Source organism: Vombatus ursinus, unplaced genomic scaffold (assembly GCF_900497805.2).
Source record: "Vombatus ursinus unplaced genomic scaffold, bare-nosed wombat genome assembly UNPS02014798.1, whole genome shotgun sequence".
NCBI classification, from domain to species: Eukaryota; Metazoa; Chordata; class Mammalia; order Diprotodontia; family Vombatidae; genus Vombatus; species Vombatus ursinus.
The window spans coordinates 85,883,644-85,908,164 of NW_020954576.1; the positions used below are offsets into that span (position 1 = coordinate 85,883,644).

Below are 24,521 nucleotides of genomic sequence, written 5' to 3' on the forward strand. Positions count from 1 at the left end.
CTTAGGTACTCCTGAATCCAGGGCTGATGCTCTATCCACTGTGCCACCTAACTGCCCCCCAGATAAATATATGTATTTTTGAGAAAAGAATTGGCAAGTGTGATCATAGCAAGCACCAAATAACATCACAAACACTCAAAAATAAAATTGAGTATATTTTGATAGACCAGAAAGGAGTCATTAATGATGCAGAAGTCACCACTGAATCAGCCCCACGAACTTTTCAAGAAAAGATCAGAACTAGTAAGAAGTTAGAAGAAAGAATAATAATGAGAAAAAGATATGGCATGCAATTAAAACAACTCAATTCACAGTAATATTCTATTACACCGATACGCTACAATTTGCTTAGCCATTCCTCAACTGACAGGCATCTATCTGCTTTGTTTTTCTATTCTTTGCTAGTACTACAAATTTTTTTTTTATTTTGATCCTAAACTCAAGTAACTGATGATGATAAAGAATAATAACTAATAATGAAAATTGGGTAGTGAATATTAGAAATTACACCAACACTTGCTATAATGACTTTATATGGAAGTTGAACTGGGGCAAATCACTTGTCAAAAGGCCTAAAAAGGGCCCTAGTCAAAAATCATGGACCTACTTGCTAAAAGGTGATAGATAAAGGCCAAAGACAATGCCAATGTAGACTATAAACTTGTCTGCAAAATTATATGAAGTATAATGATGAGGATTACTAATATTCCTCATAAAGCAAAAGGAAGTAATAGAGGATATAAATTTCAAGAAAGTTTGGCAAGAGGCACAACTAAGCAAAGTCATTCCAAGAGCACTTAAGGAATAAAAATATGAATACAACAAAAGAAGAATGGAAAAGTAATGCCAAGATTTTTATGACAAACTTTTCATTATCAAGAATAGGAAAGTTAACACATTGGGACTCTAATTCTAAACTCATAATTTAAGATGTATTTATAGAGGAGGCATTAAAGAGAACAAGGTCAGAAAAAGAAGCTTGACTGATCTAAGTACACAGAAAACAGATCCTTGACAACTTTTCATCAACACAAAATCTTTAAGAGACTGATCTGCGTACGGCACATGCATATGGGCAAACTTGGGAGGAAGCGCGTACGTGCGCGCACACAGACACACATACAGACACACACATACACACACAGACACACACAGATATATCCTCAGTGAAGAATTAGTAGGGAAACAAAGAGCCAGGTAATATTCTGTAATGGACTTCTTGACAATCACACAAATGACCTACGCAAAAGATCTTTTTGTGATTATTTGTTGAATATTTTGATTTTATGAAGCAAAAGCCTGCCTTAAAGCTGTCTTCCGGGGGCAACTAGGTGGCGCAGTGGATAGAGCACGGGTCCTTGATTTAGGATGACCTGAGTTCAAATCCGGCCTCAGACACATAACACTTAACTAGCTGTGTGACCCTGGGCAAGTCACTTAACCCCCATTGTCCAACCAAAAAACAAAAAACACCAACCAACCAAACAAACAAACAAAAAAAGCTGTCTTCCAATAAGGTGCCCTGTGCAAATACATTACAGGATCATAAATTTAAAACTAGAAAAGGCTTTTGAGGTCATCCGGACCAACTGCCTCATTTTACAAATAAAAGAACCTAGGCTCTGAGAGGCTGGCTACAGCTAGACATGGAGGCACTTGAATGGCAGCGCTGAGACTTAAATCCAGGTACTCCAATTCCAAATCCAAACCTTTCCTAGTATCCTCATTAAAATAAATATGGGACTGTACTCTGGTGACTATCAAGTGGCTTGAACAATTACTCAACATTTAAGCAACTACACCAAGTGAATAATCTTGCTCTATATATACACATGCATTTTCTAACCAACTCATTCTAGAAAATGAATTGAAATGCAGAAAGTAAGAATTTTATTCACAGTGGACATAAGCATATGATTGGATAAAGGTGCCTACAGGACACATGAGAAAATAACATTTTCAACAGAATTTTTTAAAACTGTGATAACTGGGCAAAGCTGCAAGACTGAACAAAAGGTTAAACATCATCTTTACCAAAAAAAAAGAACAAATAACTTTTGACTTTTTTTGTAGTGAGACAGGAGAGTTTCTCATACTACTCTTCTTTAAAATAGAGCAAAGGCTCTATCACTTCCAGTCTTCAGATCATTAACCAAAGTGCTATCTGTTCCATTAAAGCTTTCCCAGGTGAAAAAGCACTTTACCATACTAATAGCTAACCTTAACACCATTCCTTTATTCCTCCCAGATACAACACTCTCTGAAATGTAAATATATCTTTGTTCTGGATAAAGTTTAACAAAAGACTTGATGTCATCAGTAAGTAAATTATTGTATCTGTAATGAAACTTCTTCCTAAATTTCATGTTAACTGTTGGCTCATTGAGAGGCTACTGGGCCATTAAAAGATAATTTATCAAGTTTGGAAAACAAAATCACCTTTATGTCTATTTTTTACTTATTGGCTTCCTTGTTAAAAAACTACTGATGGTTTTGTTTGTTGAAACTGTGTTACCTCACCAACAAACCTACCCAAGGCAGATAATCTTTGGTCTATAGCTAGAGCACCTAGGATTTACCATTTTTATACACGTGCTTCCCTTCAAAAAAAGAAAATAAAGAACTACATCATTTCAGATTGTTTCCCAAGAGATCAACCATAATTAACTGCATCTTGAAGTCTTATACTCTCCATGTCCTACCCAGCTACCATCACTACTAAACCCACTCAAAGGGGAGAGAGAATAAGGAATAAAAAAACAGGGGCTAGAGGCAGAAAAAGATGTGGGAAGAACATATGGAAGCATTAGAGAAGAACCAGAATAACACTGGGTTGGAGAATCCAAAGGAAGAGAACAAATCACCTGTTGGACTATCTGAAGTATCTGTGAGCTATGCTGGGTAAGGAAGCGTTCCAGTGGTCTGAACTGTCAGTAATAAAAATCTAGCTCCCAATTTGAGATATAACCTTATTTCAACATGTGAGCTTATTTGCTTTTCTGAAATAAATTGGACAGTGAAAATGGTCACTACAGAAGAAATAGTATGGATAGGTTTTTGCCTATATCCTTCTCTTGAATAATGATAGAAGATCTCCACAGTATTACAGAAACCTTTAAGGCTGTTTCTAGAAATCTAATCTAGCAATGTCTTATGTGTTCTGGAAAACCAGTGAGTAATTATTTGGATGCAATAAGGGTGATTTTATGGAAGCTTACTGAAAATTATTTTGTAAATCAAATAATTATGTTCTGCTCAACATGATGAGTTTGCTTATTGTTGTAAAGCAAAGTACACTTTTACAAGGTTTCCCGTAGTATAAAGACTTAACATGAAGATTCATACTAAAAACATGCCCAACTTTAAAAGTAAAGTCTAGTGCAGCTAAGAACAAAGGATTATCAATCACTACAGTGGTGTCATGTGGCCACAAAAAGCCATTTTAGGCAAAGTATAAATAAGTATGGCCTACCAGAGACTTCAACTGCACTATATGAACTGTGTCAATGAAAAGAACCAAGTCTAGAAAAAGAAAAACAGTGATTTTCACAAACTACTCTCATAGTCTTCTACTCTTAGGAACTATCAGATGACTTAAATGCAAATTATTCCATTCAATTCAAGAAAAGTTTAGCCTCTTCTGTGTACTGGACACGAGACTTAAAAATAAATATCAAGAATGTCAGCCTAGCAACGAAAGGAAGATAGAAAAAAAATTTTTAAGATTAAAAATCATTTCATTCACTAAACAATTAAAATAAAGGCATAGCAGCCTCAGGCTACTTAATGTAGAGACAAACAGCCCTTAGTAGCCTGAAGGCATCATTGTGTTATAGAGCAATACAAATGTAATATGGTGTCCAGTAAAGTAAGCATCAGCATAAATACTCTGGACAAGTCCCCTTACAAAAACCTAAATGACAGATCAGTACAGGTTGGAATGATAGGGGAAATGCAGAACTTGAACAACAGTATTTGCATAGGTAGATTTCAAGAAGGTTCCAGGGTGTAAAGATACACAACACTGGGGAAGACAAGAGAAAGAAAAGGAAACAAGTATGTATTAAGCACCTATACTATGTGCCAGGTCCTGTGCTAAGCACTTTATATTGGTTCCCACAACAAATCTGTGAGGTAGGTGCTATTATCCCGATCTTAACAGATGACTTGTCCCGGGCAACACAGCTTGTAAGTATCTAAGGATGATTTGAACTAAGGGTACCCCTCATTCCACGTCCAGAACTCTATCTACTGCTCCATCTAGCCACTACTGCAACCCCTAGCTGACTCTGATAAGAAGGTAGGAATGATCTTGAGGTGTCTAAGAGAACTGATTGAAGAACTCTCCCCAGAATGCAAGCTTTTTGAAAGCAAGAACCATCTCATTTACATCCTATTATCTACAGGACCTAGCACAATGCCAGGTACAGAGCAAGTGCTTAATACATACTTGTTGACTGACTGAAAAGAGTGATTTGAGGGCAAAGTCAAGATGGCAAAGTAGCAAGAAGCACACCTGAACTCTACCCCACAACTCCTCCAATAAGATCTAGAAAATGCACTAGATGATGTCCTGATCAGAGAAAATAACAAAAAAACAAAAAAACCCACTCAGATCAGCACAGGGAGACAAACAAGAGATGTCTGAGTATACTGGGTATAGGGTCTAGCCAGGAACAAGCTCACAGAGCATTCCTGGGCAGCGAGAAGCTATGCACTAGAGCAAGATAAGGTGCCAAAACCAGCACAATGGGGCCTAAATTTGAACAGATATAGAAATAAGTGCCAAATGGCAGCTTCATTGCTCACTATGCAATTTCAGATCACAGATATAGGGATGACTGAAGAAAAGACATGCACCAAGGGGTGGCATTGCAAAGCGAGGGGCTGTCACATGTCCTAGGCTGAGTAGAGCAAGAATCAGATTCAAAAGTAAGTAGTGTATGATGCAGCGCCGGGAGCGGAACAAGGTGTCAGTTCCAGCTTCCAGACCAGTTTAAAGCCATTAGCAGAATAAAAAGGGCAGGAATCCCAGACAAAAATGAGGACCTACAGTTCTATCATACTGAACCAGCATAGCTTTCAAGCTGACTAATAGTGGTTATGTTCCACAAGAGTCTACTGGATATCCAACCAGAGTAAGCCCACAAGTGTGTTGCTCCAACCTAACGCAGGTCAGAAAACTGCAGAGCTCAGACTAGGCCTGCACAACATATGGCCTATGGACAGCTTGCGGCCTGCCAAAGCAACCTGTGGGCCAGATGTTGTGCAGGCCTGTTTATGTCTTCTACATTTTTCATAGGCTGCCCAAATTCCTTTGGCAGGGGGTGCAAGCTGTTCTATGATGCGCCGGCCTGCCCTAAGGGAACTTTACATAGTCAGTTTTGCTGAGGAATCTGCATTGTCGTAGGCACCAAAAATTCTTTGGCAGGCTACAAGCTGGGCATGGGCAGTAAATAGCCCACAATATTGTGCAGCCTTGGCTCAGACCAACAGGATAGCAATCACTTTGCCCAGGATCAAATCATTTGTGAGGCACTGAAAGCTTGCAGATTGCTAGCCTGAGCTGTCCTTGGGATCCTTTAATAATACAATATTCAATATCCCCATGAAAGAAGCAGCAGAACACAAGGTCAGTCCAAATATACCTTCTAGAAGTGTATAGAGATGGGCCCTAACATATAGCTGAAAGTCAGGAAGAACAAGCAAAAAAAGGAATACCACCATGGTGATAGGGAAACTTAAAATACTAATCAAAAATAAAAGAATCACTAAATCACTTATAAGCAAAGCCTCCAAGAAAACAGACCTTGAGCATAAGTTCTACTAGAATTCCTGGAAGAAATGAAGCAAAAGTGTTTTGCTTTTTTTTTTTAAGAGTTTAAACATATTTTGTATAGACCCTGGGCAAGTCACCTAACCTCAACTGCCTCATCAAAAAGAAAAAAAAAATTTTTTTTTGTATAAATGAAATGAGAGAATTAACACCATGGCACAAGAGGTTGAAAATTTTGCCCACTAAATAAACTCCCTGAAAATCAGAATGGGCCAAATAGAAGCCAATGGCTCCCTGAAACACAAAATTTTTTTTTAAGTCAAAAGACTAAAGAAATAGAAGTCTGAAGTATCTTACAACAAAAACAACCAATCTTGAAAACAGATTAAGAAGAAATAATTTAAGAATCATCAGCCTACCTGAGCCAGAATTTTTTTTTAAAAAAAAAAGGCCTAGACATATCAAGAAATAGGGAAAAAAAAAAAACCTGCCCAGATCTCTTGGAACCTGAGAGCAATTAGAAATAGAAAAGAATTCATCAGTCGCCTCTTGAAAGAAACTTCAAAATGAAAACTCCCACAAATACTATAGCCAAAATTCTGAGCTTCCAGATTAAAGAAAAAAAACACTGAAAACAAGTAGAAAGAAAGAATTCAAATACCCAGAAGCCAGTCAGGATAATATATGATTTAATAGCTGCTATTAAAAAGGAGCATAGAGTTTGGAATACAATATTCCAAAAGGCAAATGGATATAAACTTATGACCAAAAATAACTTACCCCCACTATCAAATAAAAACAACAAAAACAAAACCAAAACCACAACTGAGTATAAATCCTACAAGGGAAAAAAATTAACTTTAATGAAAAAGAAGATTTCCAAGCATTCCTGATGAAAAGACTAGAGCTACACAGAAACTCTGAATGCAAACACAGGAGTTAAGAGGAATATAAAATAGGTTAACATGAGCAAACAATCATAAGAACCTAAACAAGGATGCTGTTGGGTAACTCAGTGGATAGAGCTCTGGGCCTGGAGTCAGGAAGACACCAGTTCACAATCCAGCCCCAATTCTCTTACTAGCTGTGTGACCCTGGGCAAGTCATTTAACCTTTGTTTGCCTTGATCTACTGGAGAACAAAATGGCAAACCCCTGCAGTATCCTTGCCAAGAAAATCCTATGGACAGCAGAGTCCATGGGGTCATGAAGAGTCAGACACAAATGAACAAACAAGGATAAATTCTTTACATTCTAATCTGGAGATATAATACATGTGTTTCCTCTGAACCCTATAATCATTTTGGGTCATAAATGGAATCTAATTAAGCAGAAGGCCTAGGAGTGGTTCTGTTATACTTTGATGATCTTACCATAAGTCTGTATGAACAAGGAGAAAGAGGTAGGGGGAGCAGGTGATCCTTAAACCTCTGAAATGGTCAAAGGGGAAAATAAACACAGATATAGAAATACATTTCACTCAACAGAGGAACAGGAGGGAAAGAGAAGGGACAGAAGAGAATGAGAGGAAAGGTAGATTAAAGGAATCTGCAATGAATTTTAAGGATATAAAAGAATATAGTAGCTTTTTTTGTGGTGGCAAAAAATTGAAAACTGAAGAGGCACCTATCAACTGAGCAAGGTATGCTACATAAAGGTGGAGTACTATCGTGCTGTAAGAAATAATGAAGGGGGTGGTTTCAGAGAAGCCTAGAAAGACTTGTACGAACTAACACAGATAAAGTGAACAGTACCTGGAGAAAATTTTATGTAATAACAGTGTTGTAAAGGCAAACAACACTGAAAGAGTTAGAAACTCTGATCAACACAATGACAAACTATGATTCCACAGGAGTCATGATGAAACATACTACCTACCTCCTGATTGTGAGGTAGATGATGGACTCAGAGTACAAACTGGGACATTTTTTGGATAGGAGCTATGCAGGAATTTGTTCTGTGTGATCATACACATTTGTAACAGGGGTTTTGCCTTTTTTGTTTGTTTGCTTTCTCAACTGGGGAGGGGAAGTTAGGGGAGAAGGTAAAAAGAAGAGGAGGTAGATTTCTGTAAATTGAAAAAATAAAATTTAATTTTAATAAAAGAAAGCTTGGGGAGGACCTAGGAGCTATCTTCTAGTGTTTTCATTTTTATAAATTTTTATTGATGTCCAAAAAACACATAATAGGAAATAAAATAGGAAGGAACTCAGAGTCTTGGAAATCAAGCAGAAGACTCTGGGCAATCCAACTGACCCAAATTTGTTCATTCATTCCCCCTTACTGTGTCTAATTCCCATATGCTGGCTTACTCCCCGCCACTTTGGTAATTTTACTCTACTTAAAATCATGTCCTTTGAAAATTAGCTGAAGGACCAGATCAGTCAGTCAACAAATATTTTTATACTCTAATTCCTCCCAAAGGGAGAGTGATCTACAGATAGATTTTGGGGCAGGGGGGTGGTGTGTGAATGAATTTGTGGTTTTTTTAAACTTATATTTTGACAACTATATTTCAATATAATCAGTTTCCTTTGCTATCCTATTTTATTTTATTTTAAGCATTTAAAAAGATTATTCTGAGAAGGGGTTCATAGGCTTCATCAGTTGGTCAAAGGGGTCCGTGAGACCAAAAAAAGAAAGGAAAGAAACAAACAAACTTTGGTCTATAGAGAAGACCAGAGGCAGACATCAAATAATCATGGGAAACAGAGACTAGGTTTGCTTTGATTGGCCCTAGAAGGCAGAATTAGTAGCAGAGGGTAGAAGTGGCAGAAAGACAGAAATTAACCTGACACAAGGCAAATTTCCCAACAATTAAAAGTTGTCACAAGTGGAATGAGTCGCTGAGTGTGGGAATGTGAACCTCTATCACTGGAGGTCTTCAAAGAGAAATGGCATGATTATCTGAAAGGAGTGCTTTAGAAGGAATTCCTACTTAAAGGCTGAACTAGATGACTTTGAAGGTGTCTGCCAACAGTAAGACTCTGATTCCACTGTGGTGCCCCCTCTGAAAAGTCCCCAACAAATGGCTCCAAGTCTGTATTCCCCAACTACTGAATCACTTGCTATTTTTAAATTAGGTCTAAGGGATATGAATGAATTTCAGCTAATCATAAGATGTTTCTTTCCACATAAATGCATGTAATAATCTGGGCAACAGATATTTTTATCCCCCTGGTTTTTTCTATGTGGATAAATAGATCAAACACTTTTAAATGGCTAAGGATCTCTCTCAGGAAGCATCTAGAGGATCTCATCATATATTGGGAATCCCTCTTGAACAATTCATGTGGACTGTGCATTGTATGTCCTCCACTATAGTGGTGAACATGCTCAACATAATTATCTTCATGCTTTATGCCTCACCTAATATTTGTAATCAGAAAGTCATTCATTTTTCTTTTGAGAAACCTTGAATGATTTTCACATATGGTGTAGAAGACACCATTTTGCAACGGATTCTACTGAATAAAACATTAAAAAAAAATAGCGATAATGTATTCTCTACATCTTTCAATGATTTGTGATGGTAAAGATTATATATATATATAAAATAAGAAATATCAATTCCAAATTAAACAGGAGGAAGAGAACAGATTTGGATTGCTATGAGGAGATTACAAAACTTCTTTAACGGTCCCAAATTTCTCTCTGAAACAATGGCCCATCATTTTGGCACTAATGCTCTACCAGTGTTATATAGCTGCTGAATATGCAACACAACAATCATCAAAGGACTAAAATGATTACTGCACAGAAGGTAATGGCAACATAGTGGGAATGGGCAGGTTGCACCTTATAACCAATGAAGAATTTTGAAGAATAGAAGCAAAAAAAGTCATCAGGCCATGTTTGAGGCTTAAAAAAGATGGGCTGCTTACATGCTGAAGGTGACATATCTGGGAAATACTACAAATACTCCATTGGTATTTTCTCAGTATCAAGGAAGGCCTCTAGCATACTGGGTGGCTCCCTCATAGCAAACTTATGGGAAGACTTAAGAGAAGAACTCCATTTGATGGACAAGTATGGATGGGTTGTGATGCCCATCACTGGAAAGAATATCTAAACCGAGGAGATCATTTATCTATTTTAGTATAACAGATATAAATTTATCAAGGTTATCCTTGATGAAGGTATTAAAAGGGAACCGAAAGGCTTTTTAAAGGAATACAATAGTAGTAGATTACATCTTTACACAACAAAGATATAGAGGAAACAAGATCCCACAGCGTTTACTGTTTGACCACATAAAAAACCATTTGATTTGGCAGAGCAAAATGCCACCTTTTTTGACACTCTACTGATCTCTTTTGGTTTTAACATCTCCAGAACTTCCCCCGGTATCCCTCTTCCTCTTCCCTGCCAGACAGCCATCTCATATAAAAATTAATAACTGTCAAAGAGAATGAGAGCAAAAGACAAAAATATCAGCAAAACATTATACATCAAAATGTCTGAAATAATATGCAATGTACCATACCTATGGACATCTCACATCTACAAAAGAATGAGGTGGTGGTGTACTGTCATATCTTTTCTTTGTAGCCATGCCTGTTCTTTGTAATATTGCAACCTTTACTTTTGAATGTTTTGTAGTTGCTCTTTCATTTTACAACACTGTAATTGTTTATATTGTTTTCTTGGTTCTGCTTACTTTACTCTGCATCAGATCCTGTAAATTTTTCTATGCTTCTTTGTATTCATCACATTCATCATTTCTTACAGCACAGTAATATTCCATGATTAGCTATTCCCCAATTAATGGGCATCTACTCTGTTTCCAATTCTAGCAAAATGCCACCTTAATACCACATCATACCTATCAGGTTGGCTAACATGACAAAACAGGAAAATAATAAATGCTGGAGAAGATGTGGGAAAATTGGAACATTACTACAATATTGGTGGAGTTATAAACTGATCCAACCATTTTGGAGAGTAATTTGGTACTATGCCCAAAGGGCTATAAAAATGTGCATACCCTTTGACCCAACAATAGCACTTCTAAAGCTGTATCCCAAAGAGATCATAAAAAAGGGAAAAGGACCCACATGTACAAAAATATTTATAGCAGCTCTTTCTGTGGTGGCAAAGAATTGGAAATTGAGGGAATGCCCATCAACTGGGGGATGGCTGAACAAGTTGTGGTATATGAATATAATGGAATTCTATCATGCTGTAAGTGGATTTCAGAAAAACATGAAAAGACTTATATAGACTGATGCTGAGTGAAATGAGCAGAACCAGGAGAACACTGTACACAGTAACAGCCATGTTGTGTGAGGACTTTGATAGACTGAGCTCTTAAGACATCTCCAGAAGTCTCATGATGGAAAATGCTATCCACATCCAAAGAAAGAACTATGGAGTTGAATGCAGATCGAAGCATACTATTTGCTCTTTTTTTTGCTTTTGCTTTGCTTTGTTTCTTCTTTCTTGTGGTTCCTCCTATTGGTTCTAATTCTTCTTTACAACATGACTAATGTGAAAATATGTTTAACAGGAATGTATATATAGAGTCTATATCAGATTGAACACCATCTTAGTGAGAGAGGTGGGGAAGGAGGGGGAGAAAATTTAAAATTCAAAATCTTATGGAAGTGAATGCTGAAAACTAAAAATAAATTCATAAAAAAAAAAATGCCACCTTAAGGGCTCTGCTCCAAAAAAGTGTCAGTCACATATACTTCAAAATTACACAAGATTCCTTGAACCATGAAAAAGCTTGGAGGAGGGAGAATGAAGTATTGGGTGGAGAGCTTGTTCAACAGCCCTCTGATCATTATTTTTAAACAAGACAAAAACAGGGAAACAAAATAAAACAGAGACATAGTTCGGAACCCAAGTCAACGAGGGATTCCCTATGGCGAGGTACTCCAGGTGCTCCTGTTTGAAGACGACATTATACTAATTGTGTCAAACATATTGCAGAATACCGCAGATGAGATTCATAACCATTCAAAAGATTCTGACTTAACTATACACCAGGAGGAGGGGGGGGAACTAGAAAAAGAATGATCACTGTCCAAGACTATGGCATGCAGTAGATGGGTTATATATAAAGTTTATCTATCAATACAGTAAGTATTGAAATTTACATAGCACATTAAAGCTAGCATTTGTAAACTGCTGTGCTATTTTACTGAGGTCCAATAGTAACATTATTAAATATTATTATTCCCATTTTGCAGATGAAGATACAGATTCAGGGTAAATAACTTGCAAGGTCATAAACCTAGTATGTGTCCGTGATGGAACTGAACTTGGGACTCTGAGCTGAGGTCCAGTACTCTATCTACTGTGATACCCCATTTTAAAGTGAATACTAAATAAGAAATAATATCTACTCCACTGTGAAGATCTCCATTAGGATCAATTACAATTCCAAATCCTGATCTGTACCTAAAACATTATAGAACAACTATTTCCTCTCCTCTACCGGAGTGAAAATGTTTTCACACACAAGCAAAAAAAAAAATTGAACCCTCAATAAACAGCTCTGTTCTTTGCATATGACCCATCTTCACTAAAGTGAAAAGCTATATGTTAAAAAAAAATTACGTCTTACTACTCTATTCCTTCCACTTTGATCACTACTGCTAAATACTAGTTGGATCAGATTACCTCTGATTACCTGTCTGTGTATTGAAGCACAACTATAATTATTCTGTTCTTACTTTGAAATGGTAGTGGAATATCTGAATGTTTCAAAATCAAATTGCTCTTAAATAATATTGGCCAAGATGAAACTCCCCTAAAATAAATAACCAAATAACTACACTGAGAAAAAGAGGAAAGATGATATATGTGACCATCAAGTATCACCTTTGCTCAGTAGACTTGCAGTTGATTTTCTCCACCCTATAGACCTCTCCCTTCCTGTCTTTTCGAGTTTTGTTTGTTTGTTTCTTGTTTTGGTGAGGTAATTGGGATTAAGTGACTTGCCCAAGGTCATACAACTAGAAGTGCAAGTATCACTTTTGGAAACAGATAAATAAAATATCTTTCTTATGAGGTCACAACTAGAAGACAATGAACTCATAATTTCCAACAAAAAATTGGGTATCTTGCTTATCAAAAAATTATTCAGAGGTTCTAAATTTTTTTAAAAGGTAGGTTCATTTATTCAACACATTTCTCACCATGCACTTGTAGTGTGATGGTACATAATACCGCAGATGAGACTGGGATAGAGACAAAGTTTAAACAACATATATTCCATTGAGAAGTCAGGGATTTAGAGCTGGAAGGAACCTTAGAGGTCACTGAATCCAACTACCTTATTCAATAGAGGAGGAAACTCAGGTCCAAGGAGGTTAAATATGACTGCCCAAGGTCACACAGGCAGGACAGTGTCAGAGAGAGGATTTTAACAGAGACCCTCTGATCAAGGTTATCACAAAAGGTCATTATAGACCTCCATTATAAATTCATACAGGTAGTAACTGGGAGGCAGAATTCAAACTTCAGTCCTTATATAGTTTTCCACACCTATCCTCATTGAGATTACAGTCCATTGGATGGCTAACATAAATATATAATTACTATAATACATGATAAATGCATTAGAGAACAACAAAACAAAGTGCCACATGAGCTCAAGATGTGAAGATATGTTATCCAATAGGGAACTGGAAGTCAATGAATATTTTGGGCAAAGAAGTAACATACTAAGATTTACGCATAAGAAAGATTATTTCTGCATCAATACAAAGGACAGACTAGAAAGGGAAGGAGGGAAATAGAAGTAGCATATCTTGTAAGGAAACCATTAGTCCAAGTTGCTAGAAGTAAGAGCTTGTATTAGAGTAATGGAAACAGGGGCAGCTAGGTGGCGCAGTAGATAGAGCTCTGGCCTTGGAGCCAGGAGGACCTGAGTTCAAGTCCAGCCTCAGATACTTGACACTTACTAGCTGTGTGACCCTGGGCAAGTCACTCAACCCCAATTGCCTCACTAAAAAGCACAAAAAAAAAAAAAAAAAAAAAAAAGAATAATGGAAACAACTGGAACACAGAAAAGAGATATGAAAAAGATAAATGTATGAACCCAAAAGGCTCTTATTACTATTCTGGGATGAGAGGTTTCAGAAAGGGAAGAGATGAAAGATTGGGTGAATAGTGGTATCAGAGAAAGACAGAGAAGCGCGTTGGGGGGGCGGGAGGAAGTAATTCCCACGGGAATTAGCACCCCAAATGAACTATGCAAAAAACTAGGAATTCTCATAGGCCTTCTGTCTCTTAGGAGAAAAGTATATTCAAGGTTCACAGAACATCTAGTGCAAAGGCATGGAGAAGAGAGACAAAATGTCAAATGTGAGGACAGTTAATGGGCCAGTTTGGATGGACAGTCACAGAATCACAGCATCAGAGATTTACAGCTGGAAAAGGTTTAGAGATCAGCATATCCAAACCCCTCACTTAATAGAGAAGGAAACCAAGGTCCCCAAGGGAGATGACCTAGGATCACAGGGTCATAGATTTAAAGTGGAAAGAATCTTAGAAAGCATGGAGTCCAACACTCTTATTTCACAGACAAGGAAACTAAGGCACAGTCAGATGAAATGACCTGCCTAGTATTACATGATCTTTGATGGATGTTTTATGGAATGCCAGGCCACAGTTGTAAAAGATAAGGGAGGGAAGGAGAGCAAGGGAAAAGAAAGAAGGAAGGAAGAGGAGAGAAGGGAGTGAGGTAAGGAGAGAAAGAGAGAGAGAAAGAGAAAAAGACGGGGGGAGGGAAGGAGAGAAGGAAAAGACAGGGAAAGGGAGGGAAGGAGAGGGGTAGACAGAGACAGAGAGAGGAGAAAGAGCCTTGGGATATAACCACGTCAGGGGAAAAGCAGATGGATTATAACCTAGCAAAAGATACTGATAGGAGTAGCCAGAAAGGTAGGAAGAGAATCAAGAAAGGGCAAGAATGAAAATCAAAAGGGGAGGATAGTCGACAATATCAAAGAACAATTGAAAAAAAGGCCACTGGATTTAGCTACTAAAAAATCACTGGCATATTGACCCAGCAATACCACTACTAGGCCTATACCCTAAAGAGATCAAAAAGGAGGAAAAGGATTCATATAAACAAACCAAAAAAAAAAAAAAAAAAACAACCAAAAACTAAAACCACTCTTACCAGCTCTTTTTATGCTTCCATAGCTCTAGAAATTAGGGGCTATCTATCAATTAAAGAATGGCCAAACAAATTATGATATATCAATGCAAGGGCATACTATCATTATGCTGTAAAAAAAAATGATAAAAAGGACAAACCTTTTATCAGAGAAACCTGGGAAGGCTTATATGAACTTATACAGAAGGAAATGAGCAGAACCAGGAGAACAATTATACAATGATAACAACGCTGTAAAGAAAAATAACTCTGAAAGAACGCTGAATAATGATCACCCATGACTACAGAAGACCAATGATAAAACATATTACCTATCCTGCTGTATTCAGGATGCAGAATGAGACCTATATTCTGAAATGATGAATACAGCAATGTGTTTTGCTTGACTATGAATATTAGTTACATTAATTTTGTTTTTCTTTTTTCCTGGGGGGAGGGGAGGAGCATGAAAGGAAGAAAAAATAGATGCTTGTTAATTGAAAAAATTTATTATTTCTGTTAAAAAAAAAAGAGATCAATAGTTACTTTAGAGAGATCAGTTCCATTAGAATAATGACCATCAGAAATCATTCAAGGGGCTAAGAAGTGAGTAAGAGGAAAGGAAGTGGAGTCAATGAGTATTACAGATAGCTTTTCCTCACTGTTTGTCTGTGAAGGGGGAAATAGAGGCAGCCTCTCCATATAAAATCCTCAGTTCAAACCCTGGTTCTGCCACTTACTTGTGTAAACACAGATAAGCCATTTACCCTCTAAGTATCAGTTCCTCATCTCTCTTTAAAATGAAAAGGCTGGACACTAAAAGACCTCTAAGGTCATTTCCAGCTCTAAATCTATTATCCTAAACCAACAGGCCAATTATTATGGATAAAGATTATGTAAACATTTACTCAAGGCCATATTTGGTGCTGGAGATCAAATTATTGAATGTTACATTTTAAAAGTTTAACTAAGGACACAACTTTAATAAAGATTAAGTCCCTATTAAAAAATAAACTATGCAAACTTCAAAGTAATTTTAATAAGATGTATGTCTTAATTATGTACAAGTTACGTTTTTAATTCTCTTCAAAAGCTTCTGGCTCCTCCATCTTCACACATAAAATCAGTCTCAATATACAAAGCAAAATGGGAATCTGATCTTTAAACTACCAGATTCAATTAAAATGCATTTTTGTTTGTTTCTTGATTTCTATATAAGGCTGTAGTTGAAAAATCAAAATAAATTCTTACTTTAATTTGTTATCTTTTGGAACACCAGATAACTCTTTATTGTGATAACTAGACCATTCATCTTGATGTCAACACTATGAAAGAGTCTGATAAAAATGTAAATAAAACTAGAAAAAATTAAAATCTTTCCCCAAAATTTCATATAGGAAACAGAACACTTCAGAAGGTAATAAGAAATTAGTTATTTTTTAATGTTTCATTTCAAATATAAGACTTTTTTAAAGGCTCTTTTCTCATATTTTAATGCAGTTATCATAATTATCCTTGAAGTTTGGCTTAGTAAAGCAGTTATTATTTCTCTCTTGCTACATACATACATACATACATACATACATACAAACATATCTATAGAAAGAGACATTCATCATCCCCTACCATACTGTGCTGTGGAAGGGGTGAAAAATACCAGCATGTTCCCTATCCTTAAAGAATGTATAATCTATCTCTTTAAGGCATGCACAAGACACAAGAGAGGTTCAATAAACTTTTCTTGAATTAATGTTTTGATTAAGGGATCTTCTGAAAACTTGGCTCCTTCACAACAAAGTTGGTTAGGATAGGGGAATTTCTTAGTATTGTCTATATAGTGCTATCCACTTGAGCATCCACACTAACAGACTTAAGGGACTTTTTTAAAGAAGGGCTGAGATTACAAGTCTCTGCTGGGACCTGTAGCTTACATTGCCTGAGGCTAAAGGACAGATGTGTTCTGTCATTTTCCCCTCTCCTTCTCCCTCCTGGGAAAGCTAAGGAACCATACCTGGAATTACCTGTCAGGTATATTATTTTGTATGAACATACACATATAGAATACATGCACATGCATACGCACACGCACACACACACTCACAGAGTTCTTACAAATGTCAAGTAATGCATTATGGCGAATTTTACCCAGTTATGAATCATTAAAAGAAGAAAATAAAAACATGCACTAAGCTGAAGGAGCAATGATATTGATCCAACAATGCTGCTTAGTCTACAAATTGTTACTGAAGAAAAAGGAGGAAGATAAATCAGCAACATAAGGTATCAGAAAACTTGGGTTCCAGTCCTGCTTTTGCCATTAACTTATTAGGTTCTGCTGGCTAAATTACCATCTCTCTGGTTTTCAGTTTCCTTATTTATTAAATGAGGAAGATTATATTGTGTCTAAGGTCCCTTCCCATTTGAACAATCTATGATAGACTCAGTGCGTTTTTGTGTTTTGTCCTAAAGAAGAAACTCCCTTTATTGATGCCGTTCAGTAATTGTTGCCTGGGGTATCCAAACTCTAAGGCTGGCCCACCCTCTATGCATTAGTCCGATGTCTCCTAGTCTCAGTATTAAAGGCTTTATTTTAGCATTTGTTATAGTTATAATTTAATACTTTCATACCATTTTCCCCTTTTGGAGCTTCCTAGAGGTAAAAAAAGAAAAAATTCATGAAGTGTTACAGTTAAAGAGTCAGGAAGACTGTATTTATTTAAATCTGGCCTCTGAGCTTTATCACCAATCTATCCTCCCCTCAAGTTGTCAGATTCAGCTTCCTAAAACACAGGCATGACCATGTGGACCCCCCCACCCCGGCCAAATTCAATCAACTCCATTGGCTCCTTATTGCCTCTACAATCAAATAGAAAGTTCTGTTTAGCATTCAAAACCCTTCATAACATGGCCCCTTCCAATTCTTCAGTTTTCTTATACTTTATTTCCCTTTATGTATTGTGGTATCTAGCATCAATGACCTCCTCTGCTGTTCCTCACACACATCACTCCATCTTTCCACCAGTGTTTTCACTGGCAGTCTCCAAATCTAGAAATTCTTTCCTTTATCTTTACCACCTGGCTTCCCTGATTTCTTTCTAGTCTTAGTTCTAAGTCCCAGCTTCTGCAAGAGGCCTTTTCCAGTGTAACTTAATCTCAGAGCCTTTCCTCTGAGATTACCCCGAATTTATTTTGTCTATATCTTGTCTATAAATAATTGTTTCCATATTGTCTCCCCCATTAGACCACGAGCTCCCTGAAAGCAGGGACTGGTTTGTGAGTGTATATGTTTGTTTCTGCCTTCTTTCCAGTACCTGGCAAACAGGAGGTGCTTAATTAATGCTAGCTGACTGACCACGAACAAGTCCCTTAACTAGCTGATCCCAAGTATCCATATTATTAAATTAATAAATATAATTGTTAAATTAAATCAAAACCCTACTTCACAGGGTTTTCAGGCTCAATTAAGATAATGTATGTAAAATGCTTGCTATTTCAAAATGCTTTTTTTAAAAAAAACTCCTGGTAACAAAGTTTCTGACCAAAAAAGCTGTTATTTGAACACTTCCTTTATAGAGCTTTTGTCACTGAAGTGACAAAAGAAGTAAATGTTAGTGACAAAATGAGAAATACACGTAATAAAATGCTAAAGAAGTTGGAAGATCAACGCACACTATAAGACTGAACAAATCTATGTTTTCAGGAGAGAAGAAAAACATAATGACTTTCCTAAGGTCCTACCAATTTAGTAGTGACACAGCTGGACACAGTGATACAACTATATTACCAGCCCAGGGCACTTTCATACATTTACCATTCTAGAGAAGGGGAAGCAGTAAAACAGAAAGTACTTGGTAGAAGTAATCAAATTGAGTGATGGAAGTGATAAAAACCTACATCTAGAGTTGCCACTATATCACACACAGCATATAAAATTATACTGAAAATATAAAGAGATTTGAAAATGCTTCAGAAGATATTGGGACGGAAGAGGTAAACAGTTTAAAAGTCCTAAGATTTGATAACTCTTTCTTAGGTCTTTTGCCCAATCCATACATACTTGGCTTCATTATCCTATCTCTTGGTGTCCCCAAGCTGAGCTCTATGCTCCCAAAAATGATTCATTGGGTAACTTAAGCAACTTCCGATTTCCCTGCTTATTACTAGCTTGTCTAAGCCTAATTACCAATTACCATAGTGATTCATGTGAGGTACTGTACTCCACTGTAAAGTAGAACTTAATTAAATTGAATTTTTTTTTTAAACTAACTGGCGCCTCCTACAACATTCTCCCAATTTGTCAAATAAAATTTGACTATGCTGAAAAGTATAACAAAATCAAAGCATTACCCTCTCCTACAAATTACACATACATACACACAAATACCGTAACTTAACAAACCAACAAATTATCTGCCAAAATTCCAAACTAGAAATGTTTTAACTAAACAAAGAGAAAAATAGTAACCTGGGAGATAAAAGAAAATACCTTCTCCCCCTTTTCACAACAAGGTAATCATACTAGAAGATTCAAAATGGGATATATTGAAACTTCATTTATCTAGTCATCCCAGTTTACAACCCCAACTCTTCATTCTCATTCACCACCAACTGCTGGTATCTTCTCCCAAAATGATCTCAAAATATATAGTATGTATATGTGTGTGTGTAAGCATATAGAATACATATACAGAATATATATAGAGAGAGAAACATAGAATATATATAGAATGTGTGAGTCTGTACATATTGCTCATGGAGAGATTATAAGCTCCTTGAGCAAAGGGGTATTATAGTTTTATTTTTGTATCCCCATTATTTGCTTAATTAAATGCTTATTGATGAAAGTTTGGTGTGGAGGATATGACAGTTGAGCCAAATCTTAAAATAAGCATAGGATCTGCCTACGAGGTTCAGAGGTGAGGAACAGCTCAAACAAAAGTATGGATGGGGATTAGTACAGCATCCTAACTACTTCTATATGGAAATGGCCTGGAACATGTTCATGTGTTCTTTAAAATGACTTACGGGAAAAACATAGAAAAGAGGCAATATAATAGTGAAAAGAGAGCCTCATTTCCTTGATGCCCCAGTAGCAAGTTCCATGGAGCAATTATCAATGGCTACACACTACAAACATACTCTAGGAACCCAATACAAATATAAGTTTTAAAGCTGCTCCAAAAGTAACCCAGTCACTGTTTTCCTTGTCTTGGACATATGTCAAGTATCTCAAATCTATAAAATTTGGGGTTTTTTAAATGACTTAAGTTTTTTTTATCTTAAACTATCAAAATATAATTTTACTAATACTATAGGAGTTGGGATTACAATTATTCAACTCTTAACTGACAAACAGTAAAAAATAAATCTTGCAAATATTCATTGTAAAAAATTTTAGTAAAATATTTTGCAGAGCTGAGTTCTATTACATGCAATTTGTTTTAAAAACTACTCAATGTTTAGGTGTTTCACCAAAGGAGAAATCAGTCATGGCATAATTGTACTTAATCATTCAGAGAATCTTAGAACAAATATGCACATAGGTCCTTAAAGTAAATATTCTCCGAAAAGTATACACACAGTTCCCAAAGAGAAAAAAATCTCTCAGTCTTCTTAGATACATAGGGATGCATATTGTAAAAATTTCACACTCATACACATATCTAAAAAAAGTAATTTTTTATGTTGATAATGATGGCAAAATGCCCATGTATCTTTATTATTTTCATTTCATCTTCAAAACCTGAATAAAATAGTTACCAGTTACTGACCTTAGTCTTTACAGTGGTTGAGGGAAGAGGGGATTTTTGTTGTTTTTAATGTTTATTCATATTGTGGGAAGATTTACTCCAACTACTTTGAAAAATATTCAGTTTCAAGTAAAAACTATTATTGAAAGGCAAGTTTGACTAATCATGCCAATATTAATATGTTAACTGCCAAATTAGCCTGCTGTTCTAGTTCAAGGATGAGATAGGTTAAGAATGGAGTAAGTTTACTAGGGTGGATGGAAAAAATAAGACAAGTTCATTTAACAATCCTCATTAATGCTTCTCACATTCTATCTTAAAATAGTTGAAGTACGTAATTATATATTCTGGTATTGTACACTAATTGTTTTGTTATATTGAACTTATCTTCCAATTAAATTTTAAGTTCCTTAAGAACAAGAAGTAATCAACTGGTGGAGCCCTGGATGGAGCATCTGCCCTGGAGTCAGGAGGACCTGAGTTCAAATTCAGCCTCAGACATAGACTAGCTATGTGACTCTGGGCAAGTCACTTAACCCTTACTGCCTCAAAAAAAATAATAATAATAATAAACTGACAAGCATTTACTAAACTTAGAATCTTCAAGGTACTGGGGATATAAAGATAAAAAAGAAATAGACCTACTCTCAAGTACCTTACATTCTATGGGGAAACAAGCTGGTACACACATAAGTGAATTTAAAATATATATACAATGTAAATAATAACCATGCTTAACACTATTATTAATCAGTAACTGCTTTCTGGTTTTCATGCCACTCTACTTTACAAGTGACCTATTACCACCTGAGACCACTAAAGAAAGCATATCATGATACGCTTAATCTTAGTTTTACATATATGTGTAATTTGAGTTATCCTCACAACAAACCTAGGAAGTAGATGCTATCATAGGCCCCATTTTACAGATGAGGAAAGCCAGTCAGAGAGAGGTTAAGTGATTTGCCCAGGGTCACACAGCTATAAAGTGTCAAAGAAAAAATTTGAACTCACGAGATCTTCACTCCAAATCCAGGGCTCCACCCATTATGCCACCTTAGTGCCTCTTGGCAAATACATGTTAATAGGAGAAGAGAGGCATAGATACTTTACTAGGTGTAGGGCATGTTAAGAGGCACTCAATAATTGTGAGAAAATGCGTACTGTGATTTAATATTCAATACTTTCTTTAGAAATAGCAGAAAAATCAGAGAATTAAGGAAAATTAATTATATCTAGAATGATGACTTCAAGACTCGGATAAAGAGAACTACTCAAAAAGGAAAAAATATTCATAAACAGTTTCAACTCTGCTAATTTCAAATGAGTATTTTTTTCAGCAGCTACTTTTAACAAGAAACCTTTCTAGATTTTTCATGTTTTATTCCCCACTCCAGGAACTTTACAAACTCTATGTATGATTCCTCACATATCACATATGAATACAATTTTCACCTCCTGTGTCCTTGACTTTGCAGCGGCTATCCATGCCTGGAATATTTCCTCTCCTCACCTTTCACCACTGCCACTTGAAATCCCTGGTTTTCTTCACAACTCAGGTCAAGAGCCACCTTTTAACAGAAGACTTCTTCTGGTTCCCCAGCTGCTACTACCTACTCCTCCAAGGTTAGCTGCTTTGCATACATCTATACATGCAATGTTGTACTTGCTTTAAGAAAATGTTTCACTTTTGTCTTTGTGTCCCTAGCATCTACCAAAGTGCTTAGCTCGTAGTATGCAATTATCCTCGACTAAAAACTCATACTCATACAATCAGTATAATTCTTGCTTAATTTAAAAATATTTTTCCTTGCCTTTATACATACTACATTCTGTACCGATTCTTTGGTAGATGATTCTATACTAGCATGCTTCCCACAAGTACAGGCACACAGTGTTGATTCTTTCAAGAAAGAAATAGAAAAAACATATCAAGAGAAAAACATTATCTTCAAAAGAAAATTAGCAGACATAAAAATACACTATTCAACCTATCTTACCTTTCATTCGCAAACATCAATAAAGAGGAAGTGCAAAAGTATTTTGATGCCACTATGCTTTACAACTAATCTCTACTAACAACTGAGGCTACTAAACAAAGCATATCATATATTTTCTACCTTTTTCCGTCTAGCTTTATGGCTTACTTTCATTCAAAACTGACTACCCATTATATAAAAACAAAGCCACTAATGATGTAATTTTAAAAATCATAATCTTAAAATATCAGCGGTTCCATAAAATCTTTTGTCATCCCGGATTTGAGGTAAGAACAAAAACTCCTGAGACTACGGTCATTCCTGTGACTTCTTACAATGTTATTTTGCTGAAATTTCTCCACCTTAATAGATTTATGTACCCCAAACGCTCAGATCTAAAATCTATAACCCTACCCAAAAGCTTCAAGAATTCACTTAAGTCCCTAATCTTACATCTTTTGTCTTAAGAATCTGTTAAGTTGTTCGTAATTTAAGAGCTGTGAAGTACCAACTAGTTAACTAGACTATCAAAGCCTCCAGAAAGCAGATAAGACTTTCTATTCCCCAGAAACAGGCAAAGAATCAAGGAAAAAGCCCTATTTTAAATGCCATGATTAGTTTTTGGCTTTTTCTTGTTTCGATCAAAATCTTAAGGAACATCAATTTTTTTTAAGAGACATTACTATTTAACAAGATTCTCTGGGTTAAGAATGTAAGTGCTTAGAAAAGGCTGCATCTTCATAAATATTCCTGAGGGCTATTTGTTCAAAGGCACAGCAGTGACAACTGAAAACCCTTCCCCTCACTGACCCGCACGCACCCTTGTGACATACCAGGGGAGGAGAGACATTTAAAGTAAAACCTGCCCAGAATCATCCCTACCAACTCGATGAAAAGAAAGCGCTGTTGGCTTTATAAGGCTTTAAAACATTCTGCCCAAATCCCAAGGCCAGAAAAGCTGGGGTTTTTGAAATTCTGCTCATTTCAGCCCAACAGCCTCATACCAAGGTAAACACAAACGCACAGATACACTTCCCTCGTCCACCTCTCTCCTCTTGGCTCCATTCTTGGTCTCCCCCTCCCCGAATAGAAAAGTGAAGATGCGATGGTACAAAAAGCAGAGTCATGGGGCGATTGAAGGTGGGGGGCGGGGAGGACGAGGAGAGGGTCCGAGAGGGAAGGATGGGGGCGCGCCAGAGAGAGGAGAGCAAAAGTGGGGTGTGCGAGCAGATGCAGAGGCATAAATAAAGCCGGCCTCGGTGCCTCTCCCGGGGAGCCGAGACTGCCATCTCCTCCTCCCCCTCCCCTCACTTCCATCGCCCCCCTCCGCCACCCCATTAGCAGCGTGGGTTCTGCCCCCAGCCCAGATGGGGGAGGGGACCCGCAGCCACCCACCCCACCTCCCTCCCCCCGGCCCCGCGCTGGGAGGGGGGCGGGGAGAAGGATGAGGACCGCAGGCTCCGGGCTCCGGCAGGCCGGGCCCGGCGGGGCGGCGGGGGGGAGGCGCGGCGGGCGCGGCCTTGGGGGGCGGGGGGACGCGCCGCTTCACTCACATTCTCCGTGTCCCGCTCGTTCACGGTCGGCAATGGCGTCCGGGCAGACATTTTGTGCGGGCGCGGCGGTCGCCGCGGGGTCGCTCCGGGGTCTCGGCAGCCCAGCCGGGGAGGGAGGGGGGCGGGGAGCGCGGGGGGCGGGACGGACTGGAGGGGGCGGGAAGGCCCCGGTCGGAGGCGGGCAGGGAGCGGGCCGGCCCGCAGTGCGCGGCCCCGGGCGGGCGGGGGAGAGGGAGGACGAGGACGAGGGAGAGATGGGGGAGAGAAGCGGCTTCCCGCGGCGCCGGGAAAAGAGACCGACCGCGATGGACGGGGGGGAGGGCCAAGGGAGGAGGGCGGGTGTCAGGAGCCG

General features: G+C 37.6%; 1 protein-coding gene across 3 annotated transcripts in view; it reads right to left on the reverse strand.

Annotated features, from left to right (window-relative positions):
• LOC114049729 (serine/threonine-protein kinase MARK1) overlaps window positions 1-24,242 on the reverse strand; it is a 146,674-nt gene extending 122,432 nt beyond the window's left edge. For all 3 annotated transcript variants that reach the window (XM_027871113.1, XM_027871112.1, XM_027871114.1), the window contains exon 1: window positions 24,170-24,242. In XM_027871113.1, coding sequence (XP_027726914.1) covers window positions 24,170-24,220 — 51 coding nt within the window. In that variant the 5' untranslated portion in view covers window positions 24,221-24,242. The remainder of the gene's footprint in view (window positions 1-24,169) is intronic.
• Window positions 24,243-24,521: the final 279 nt, after the last annotated feature.